Consider the following 10,081-nt stretch of genomic DNA (forward strand, 5'->3'; position numbering starts at 1 on the left):
AGAGAGAGAGAGAGAGAGAGCGAGAGTGTGTGTGTGTGTGTGTGTGTGATTCTGAAACACCTGATCAGCGCTTTTTTTATCCACTAGATGTCAGTGTTACATTCTATATTAATATTTTGCTTAAAATCTCTTTCGTTGTGTGTATTTTATTGGTAGGCTACTTTCTAAACTCAACAGTCTGAATGTTGTTTAGGAAATTCATTATTGAAAATGTATGATTAACACATTAAGTAACGTGAACAGAAAACAACGCCAACACATGCAATCAACTGAATAATACTGCTAGTAACAACAATAATTATGTTAATAGTAGATAAATAAGGCGAATAACAATAAAACATATATATATATATCTTTTTTTTTAATTAATGTAAGTTCATATAAAGGCTACATAAGTAATTAGCCTTCGTTCTTCATAAATCACAAAGTAAACAAAGCTGTATGAAATGCCTCAGAATGTGTTGTATTGTAGAGACAATAAAGAATAAGAAATGGCACTGAAGAGCACTAGGTGCAGAAACGAGTCTCTGGAGTGTGTGCGGATGAGGCGGGGGCGGGGCTAGCGCTGATGACGCCGCAGCGCACCGGCGAGTGGCTCGGATTATGGTGTGTGGGAAGACGTCTCTCGCTAAGGAGGTTTTCGGGGAAACGTTGAACGAGAGCCGCGACCCCGATCGCCCGCCTGAGCGCTACACGGCGCGCTATTACCTAAAGTTTACTTTCTTGGAGCAGGCTTTCGACCGGTTAGCCGATGCCGGCTTCCACATGGTGGCCTGCAACTCCACGGGGACGTGCGCCTTCGCTCACGAGCAGACCGACGACAAAATCTGGGCCAGCTACACCGAATACGTATTCTACCGTGAGTGATCTTAAACCCTGCCTCCCAAGCCAGAGATCATCTGCAGTAGATGTAGAAACCGTCCATCAGACTTTCCCACACCAGAGCCCCTAATGCCTCTTCCCCGCGGCGCTCGAGTAACCTTTCTTCCCTCCAAACCACCCCTTCACCGAGAGACTGCCTTCCCCTTGCTCAGCTTTTGATGCTGTTGTCGATGTGTTTAGTCGAGCTAAAAGTTGGGGATGAACTGCTAAACTAGGCTTGAGCCATTCGAAAGGGCTTCTCTTGAGTCACTCAAATTGTCGGACAAATTATAAAGCTTCTGAGTTGTTCGTGATGCGAAATAGAGATGTGATAGATTATGTAATTTGGGTCATTATTATTGTATCTAGCCCTTTGAAAGGGGCCAAAGGAGAGAGAATCCACTAGGTTATAAAACCATCTTTATGGATAGATGCAGACCAGAAGATGAAACCATGCAGACTATTTCAATTGTCAAACTATTTTTAACTAGCATTGAGGAATAGTGTCAAAAGCAGGTTTGGATTTAGTAAGCATTAATAAAAAAGCACCTGAAAGTGCCGTGTTATTAAGCTTTCTGTGTTTCACTTGTGTAAGGCTAGAGGATACGAGTCCAAACATTGTGCTCGGAAGTTTTATTTTCCAGCCTGCCATTTGTGTAAATTCTTTCATATGCTTATATTGTTGTTTATTAAGTTAAATGCTTCACATTTTAATTTATCTTATTAAAATTTAAAGATGCATACATTTAGTAATTGATGTTTGCATATCTTAAGCCATAGCCTGTTATGAAACACCGTCTATTTTTTAATCACGCAAATGATATTAGTTAAGTAGATATTTTCTTCTTCATTAAACGCAGTGCCGTTGTTTGACACTGCGTTAGACGTGACTTTTAGAGCTTTGAATTTCAGGTATTTCCATTGTAACCTCAGGCCAGAATTGCCATTAACTCAAACACAGGCACAAAATCTCACAGTTATGAGATGTCATTTGAGATAATACATATCAGCCAGTAATTTATTTCATGTCAATCAGAAATGCACTTAATCCCTTAATCTTACTTTCCTGATGTTGTGTTTTAAAGGTTATGTCCGGGCATTGTTTAAAGTGCTAGCCTCAAAGTGTCTTTATGAAAGCATGAATTATTCATAGAGTATATTGTCCTAAATATAAAACCAGTGTATGATATACAAACACATTTCCTGATATATCAATGAAATGAAATCAAACTTAAATTAAAGCAACAGTTAATGCTCTATTTAGACAAGCTAGTCTTTCATGTCTCAGTTTCAGTGCCTCATTCACCAGAGAAATTTCTGCATTGAAGACCATTTTTGCAAGCATAAAAGATTAAGACTACACTGTAAAAAATAAATCCGTAAAATAACAGGAAAAGTACTGGCAGCTCATTACACGCGACATTATCCATTAATTTTACAGACATTTCTGTTAACCCTAAAAAAACAGTGTAAAATTCAAAATACTGGTAAAACACCTGTAAAAAATAAATATGGAAAAAATCCTTCAAATTATACAGTATTGTGCCCTATTTTTACAGATTTTTGTTTGTGTGTGTAGTAATAAAAGTCAGAATCAGCATGAGATTCACTAATATATATATATGTATTTAAATGTTTATTCTGTCATATGCATTCTGATAGCATTTTTGCAGGGTGAATATTGATACTGCGTAGCTCTGCATTGCTCAGTGAAAGTTAAAGAGAAAATGGAAGCATTACATCAGATTATTAAATCTTTCTCCCCCAAAGTCTCTTCTCCACTGAGTCCTCTGTTATCACGCTGCTTCCCAATTTCTCTCTTTCATTTTGCTCTCTCGTTCCCTCCGCGGAGACTTTAAAGCGTGAACATAGGCGAGGCCAGAATGAAAACCATGCAGGACAAACCTATAACCAGCTCAGTCAAAGCAGATTACCCAACCAGCCTTTGTGTTGCTGTGTCTAAGCCATCTAATTAAGTTTGCGCTGGCACACTGAGCAGCTCGCATTGTACTCCAGTGAGGAACTAGGGAAAAACATATTTAAATATCTTTTCAGCTCAGCAAATATAGAGATGATTCAAACTGAGATCGCTGATACAAGAGCTGAAATTATCCAGATGTCTGACACATTAACATGCCTTGTTATACGATGAGAGATAGGTGTACAGGTAACCAACATCAACATCACCTAAACATAGTCAACCATCTAAAACACTGCTGCATGGATTTATAGATCCTGGTATTAAATGTAATTAATTTAAAAACAATAAGCCCAAGTAACATCACAGACAATGTGTCGGAGACGTCCTAAAAATAAAAAATTTGGAGCACCAACTTTTCACAATTATATCAATTTCCTGTTTTACTTATAAATATGTTACACCACAGAAGTCAAATGGGTTAGGAATGCCAATTTATTTGAGTGTTTGTAGATGCATATCACATCTAAGCTCTGTGCAATAGCTAAATGGTGTAGTGATTTGTGACCGTAAACAGCCGATCCTTCAGTCTGGCCAGTGGTGTAATTGTTGCATTGTGCGCTGGTGTTATTTATAGGGTCCAGGCACAGCTATTAAGCAGATGTTCTGCCTCCCTATAACTCCAAAGGCATAATCATAATAGGCACTAAGGGGGATATATCCCCACAATCGTAATAGGATTTTTCAATGACCGATTCTTGGATTTTTCCATTTGATTTACTGGAATCATTAATGTCTTCGGTCGAAGGCACACAGCTCTTGATGTGTGGAGGGGGTGATGATGCCTCGATCGATCAGCTGTACTAATTAAAAGAGGCAGTGAGGGAGAGGGACTTGAAACTGATCTGCTGACGTTGAGAAAGAGAGGCAGAACCTCTTTAGCCCCTGAACCGATAACCCGTGCTGTTCGGTCGTTGTATCATTTCGGTTTTAAAATGTGACAATTTTCTTGCTTTTCTGGGTTTGCTCCAGAGTAACAGATCTGAACACTCCAGAAGAGACTATGTCTCAAACCGAGTTCATTTTGTAATAATTCATTATGGACACTCATGATCTGAGCTACTAGTCCAATAATCCTCAAGGAATGTAAAGATTGCTATTACAATATCTGTCATAAATTGGAAACGGCAATCCACAGGGACCCTAATGGTGTCAAATAAGAATCCAATAATATCACTCAAACTGAAATGCTTATTGTTTAGTGCAACAGAATCTTTATCTAGATGATTGGAGGATTCTTATGTGTTGCTATTACAAACCTTTGGCTCCATGTGATGATAGAAATTGCATTAACATTCCTGTACATTCCCTTTCGCTGTTGCTGCATGTCAAAATTGTCTCTCTTGTTTTCGTGGCAATGTCACACTGGATATTTTGGTGCAGAATCAGGCTCTTTTGAGCAGAGTTCAGATAGGGTTGGTGTGAAAGAGTTTTTCCACTAGGAATGAGGACATTTTGGGGTACAGTTCAGGTGGTATGGTTCACAGTTGAAACAGATCCTAACTTGATGATGTATACTTTACATTTTGCAATCTTTGCATGTTCCCAGTTACATTATATAAAACTGTATAATGTAATCATAGTATGATGCATTCCTCCTATTGCTTGTCTATAAATAAATTGCTTTCAGAGTACCTCACATTCTTTGGATCTCTTGCATCCATTGATCTGTGCAAAGAATTCACAAATACTTCAATAATACAGTGAACTTGGTGTCTTTGCCACAGTTATCAACCAAATAACATACAATGAAAGAAGACCTGTGGGGACAGAAGGATGTCGGTGGATTTGAACTCCGGTTCAGATTGAGCAACTGAACCATTAAAAAAAAAGCATCAGAAAATGGCATTTTAAATAAGTAGAGAATGAGACATATGGTAGTATGGCAGAGCTATAAAGTGTATCTTTCCATCCTATGGGAACCAGGGTTACATACATAACCGCTCCCTTTCATAGGTTCACTCAGTACATCAGTAGCTGATGCTATGGCAACACTATACCACAGTGCCATACTACAAAGAGATTGCCAGTTTATCTGCCTGTGTGAACATACAGGCTTAGAAAAAAGGAAAATGAACTGACATGTGTTCAGACAGATGAACCTTGAGAACCAGTAGTCAAGTCCATGCCCAGATTATTAAATCATACAGATTTCCTCTCCACACAAATTTCCTCCAAAGATGAACCCTTAGATAATGCTTGTAGAAGTGTGACCCTGAATTAACAAATACATGCCTCATGAACAAGAGAAATCACATCCTTCACCAAATGCAACATATTTTGTTTCCTAGCAGCAACACCCCTGTGGCGGCCATCAAAGCAAGCAAACAGCTGATCATATTTATGCCACTGGTTTGTGCATTCAATCAAAATTCATAACGCCGTCACAGGAAAAAGCCAATGCAGTCTTTCAGTCTTCTGCGACTCAAAGGGCGAAGGAGAAACACTACATCCTGAGAGTCAAATAAAGTGAAAGCGACCTTAGGTAAGTAACCTAGTTTGGTTGCAACAAAACCTTCACCAGACCAGGAGCGAAATCCATATAGGATGGGCTAACCAATCAGGCCTGTAAATCATCAACCCAACAGCAATGTCAATGTCAAGGCCAACAACAAGACCATCTTATAAATCAGAATTATAGCAGTTTTTAGCCTGTCAGCATGATGCAAACATCAAATATCAGACATACAGTAGTAGTTCTTTACAGGTTTTTTATTGCACAGCTTTTCCATGGTTTTTTCTATGTAAGCATAGACGTGTTTGACCATTGTGTTCGCATCTCATGCATGAAACGGCATTCTAAAAATGCGGCGCTCTAGTTATTAAAAGATGTTCAACTCCCATCTTCTTGCATGTTTTTCCTATTCCACTGCCCGCGTCGCATCTCTGTCAACACAAAAGCGCATTCTGTGTGAATGGTGCCTAATGGTCCTTCACAGAGCGCGTCACATGTGCGCCGACATGCGGTTGGATCGTTCTTTTCTCTTTACTGTTATTGTCAAAGCGTCTAATTCTAACGTTTGGTGATATTTGTAGTGGTGCTTGCGGCATCGGCCAATGAATTGCTGTAATTCTACACAGGCTTTTGGGGGGGTTGCCCATAGCTGAGTGAACCTATTAAAGGAGCTGAAGTGAAGACAGTGTCACATTTGAAATCGTTTCTATTGCTGAACTAGAGGCAAGCATGCTGGGAATCACCTCAACCATCTGGAGCCTTGAGTCTTTAATCAGCCCTCTAATAGTCAATAATCTCCAGAAATCCCTATCCTCCGTAGCCCGACCCAAAGAGATTTACAAGGAGGGGCGCTTACCTCTGACTGACATGCTGTGCGACTTGTGCAACTTCACAGCTTCATACTGGGTGGTCCTGCACTGCAGTGTTACTTGCTAACATTCGAAATTTGGATTTCAGCTAGGCTACTGTTTATTTTCAATTAGTCCGTAACTGTTGCTTACGTTCACACACACAGTGCGAGTCGGATTGAGGTTGGCATGTGCGTGATATGTTAAGAATCCGTCATGGTACAGGCAGCTGTCACTGCAGATAAACAAGAGACTCTGGGAGAAAGTTCAAAGAGAATCCAAAGTCAAATATTGACACAGTGGGATTAATTACAGCCCACGTCTGCATTGTTCAGAAACACTTGAGGGAATGGAGATGAGAATTTCACAGATGGAGGAACATGTACAGCAATACAATGCTACTTCACCCGCGGCGGTTAGTTTTCTGTTTCTAGTTTGATCTGTCTGCACTGTCCTTCAACCCCGAATAGACTTCACAAACCCACTGCAGCAACATTGCAAGACTTGTTCAAAGCAACAAAACATACATTTTACACTCAAATATGGAATAATCCAGCAAGTTTATAAGGAAAATATCTACATTACAATATCTGAATGAATCTTCCAGTATGCCAAATCCACATAACATGGTAACTGACTTCTGACACCAGTGCTGACCAATTTAAATAAGTATTTTATGTAAATACATTATTTAACCTTTTTTGATCGAAAAATTTCAACATTCATTGTATTATACACTTGTGTAAATTTGACTAAATATGTGTCTTTGTGAGCTACAATGTTTAATATTATCTCTACTGCAGAACTTGCTGAATCAGTACAATCAATGAAATTTATAAATGATTTTTAGAGATCATAACAATTGAGCTGTAGCCCTCTATGCATTTTCGGGTTCAGTGAGGTAAAAGAATATTCCAAGAATATCCCTTGGCTTCTATATCGCCATCTGTAGTTAAAGGAACACTCCACTATTTTTGAAAATAGGCAAACTCCCCTAGAGTTAAACAGTTGAGTTTTACCATTTTCGAATCCATTCAGCCGATCTCCGGGTCTGGCGGTAGCACTTTTAGCTTAGCTTAGCATAGATCATTGAATCTGATTAGACCGTTAGCATCTCGCTCAAAAATGACCAAAGAGTTTCTATATTTTTCCTATTTAAAACTTGACTCTTCTGTAGTTACGTACGGCAGCACAGTTCCTTGATTATTACACCGGAATGAGAGTATAGCTCCTAGAAATATCGGCCTAGAAAATCACAACTTTTCATTTTCCGTCAGTCTTAGTACATGATGTAGCTACAGAAGAGTCAAGTTTTAAATAGGAAAAAAATATATAGAAACTCTTTGGTCATTTTTGAGCGAGATGCTAACGGTCTAATCAGATTCAATAGTTACATCGTGTACTAAGACCGACGGAAAATGAAAAGTTGTGAATTTCTTGGCCGATATGGCTAGGAACTATACTCTCATTCCGGCGTAATAATCAAGAAACGTTGCTGCCGTACCATGAGTGCAGCAGGCACAGTGGTATTACGCAGCGCCTGAAAATAGTCCCCAGCACGCTCCCTGTGCAAGCAGGGGGTCACGTTGGTTATGTTGACGGGAGTTAGCCTATTTTCAGGCACTGTGTAATATCATTGCGTCTGCTGCACTCATGGTACGGCAGCACAGTTCCTTGATTATTACACCGGAATGAGAGTATAGCTCCTAGAAATATCGGCCTAGAAAATCGCAACTTTTCATTTTCCGTCAGTCTTAGTACATGATGTAGCTACAGAAGAGTCAAGTTTTAAATAGGAAAAAAATATATAGAAACTCTTTGGTCATTTTTGAGCGAGATGCTAACGGTCTAATCAGATTCAATCATCTATGCTAAGCTACAGCTAAAAGTGCTACTGCCAGACCCAGAGATCGGCTGAATGGATTGGAATGGAACTCAACTGTTTAACTCTATATAGTTCTTTAGCACTGCTCTTCTGCGCAGGTGAATCTGTTGGTGTGAGGAGTCTTCATGGTTACTGGGGATCATCATCAGTTGGAAAAAAGGTCATATGAATAAGTAAATATCATATATATCACTGTGGTTTGGGTTTTGTCTTGGCACAGGCTTTCTCTTAGAACTGTCCATGATAAATGCTGGCTGACTAGTTAAAATTTTTATACAACAACACTATTTATTCTAGCAAAAACCTATAACTGCTCCTTGGCAGCCACACAAACGATAAAGTTAGCCTGGAATTTATTGGGTAGACACAAAAGCTTCACAGCTAAACTTCTTTTTATGGGGTATTTTTCACCTTTATTCTCATAGTACAATATACAGTGGACATAAAGCGGTGTGTGTGTGTGTGTGTGTGTGAGAGAGAGAGAGAGAGGGCACTATTTATTCTAGCAAAAACCTATAACTGCTCCTTGGCAGCCACACAAACGATAAAGTTAGCCTGAAATTTATTGGGTAGACACAAAAGCTTCACAGCTAAACTTCTTTTTATGGGGTATTTTTCACCTTTATTCTCATAGTACAATATACAGTGGACATAAAGCGGTGTGTGTGTGTGTGTGAGAGAGAGAGAGAGAGAGGGGAGGGATGGGATTGGAAACGGTTGCAAAAAGGTGGAACATTTCCAGTAAATTTTGGAAACATTCCAGAAATTTTGGAAACTTTTCAGGATTTTTTGGCATCTTCCAGGGATTTTTGGAAAGAGGCTATTATCTTTGACCAAAGCTGTTCATGTTGTGTTTGTTTTTGTCTCGCACTGCACTCTATAATGTGTTGCTAGTGGTGTGTGTTGTCTCAAGGCTGGCTGTTTTACAGTGGTGACTGTGACTGGTGTGTGTTTACGCGCGGCACTTTATGCCACAGCATTTATCCTCAGTCTGTGTTTGGAAGCATTGCAGTTTCTTTCATCTAGGAACAGCGTGTCTAGACTTTGTTCCACTGATAGCTTTTCTGTTTGGTTCAGCAGATTGCAGATGCATGGCTTGGTTGCGTCTATAGAAGAGATATGTAGTTTGTTATATTGTTTGGTTTGCTTGGGTTGTTTAGATATACTTTAATGCTGCTTTGTAGTTGACATCTCTAGTCATGATATGGCAACATGAAGGTAACCATGATGAAGCGACCTACTCCATGTAGATTTAAAAAAGAGGTACATTTATCTAAAAACAAATCTATTTAATATTCTATCTAGTTTTAAAAGCAGTGAATTTTAGCAACTTTCAAAGCTCTGGGTTCCAGTTTTTAGGCTTTCTTTCACTTTTCATTGGGACAAAATTACAACAAAATCACACCATGAATATCTAAGGGTTAGTAAATGTGCGTTTAGGATAGAAGATCAGCTGTATTATTGTATATCGAACAAATATTGAGATTAGTCGGTTTTACATCCAAAGCCATTAAAGTGCCCTCTGGAGGAGATGTGATGACGTCATAAAGCCATTATGAGCCGTAACCATAGAGACAGTATGCATTAGTCTGGTTGAAAAGCATCTCACGGCCCACTCAAGGCCAGATCACAGGCTCTGAACCAGCACTGGGTTATGGGGGTAGAATTGTTGCTTTATTCCAAATAAATAGATTATGATCCACAAATAAATGTAAAGAGATGAACAAAAATTAAACATATTGACGAATAAATAGATCCACAAGTAAATCTTAGTGTTTCACAAACATTAAATAAATTCACAAATAAATAAAATGCAATTTGCAAATAAAAAACATATTCACAAATATCTTTTTAAGTCACAAACACAACTTTGCCTGGCATTCATTTGTGAATCGCGTCCCGTGCATTTGTTGATCGCTGCACCCGTTTGTGGATCGCTCGCTGTGCATTTGTGGATTTTGAAACATTTCTAGTGTCGAGACACACACCAATCCACAAATGCGTGGACTCCACCCACCGTCTACTCAAGCCAATCAGATAACAGCCTCACTTCG

The 10,081-nt window shown here is 39.2% G+C and overlaps 1 protein-coding gene across 1 annotated transcript in view; it reads left to right on the plus strand.

Annotated features, from left to right (window-relative positions):
• LOC107572096 (BTB/POZ domain-containing protein KCTD8-like) overlaps positions 1-10,081 on the plus strand; it is an 18,390-nt gene that overhangs the window by 951 nt on the left and 7,358 nt on the right. The window contains exon 2 of the mRNA XM_016258512.1: positions 548-859. Within this exon, the coding sequence (XP_016113998.1) occupies positions 548-859 (312 nt within the window). The remainder of the gene's footprint in view (positions 1-547; positions 860-10,081) is intronic.

Source organism: Sinocyclocheilus grahami, unplaced genomic scaffold, assembly GCF_001515645.1.
Source record: "Sinocyclocheilus grahami isolate Dianchi unplaced genomic scaffold, SAMN03320097.WGS_v1.1 scaffold1697.1, whole genome shotgun sequence".
Lineage (NCBI taxonomy): Eukaryota > Metazoa > Chordata > Actinopteri > Cypriniformes > Cyprinidae > Sinocyclocheilus > Sinocyclocheilus grahami.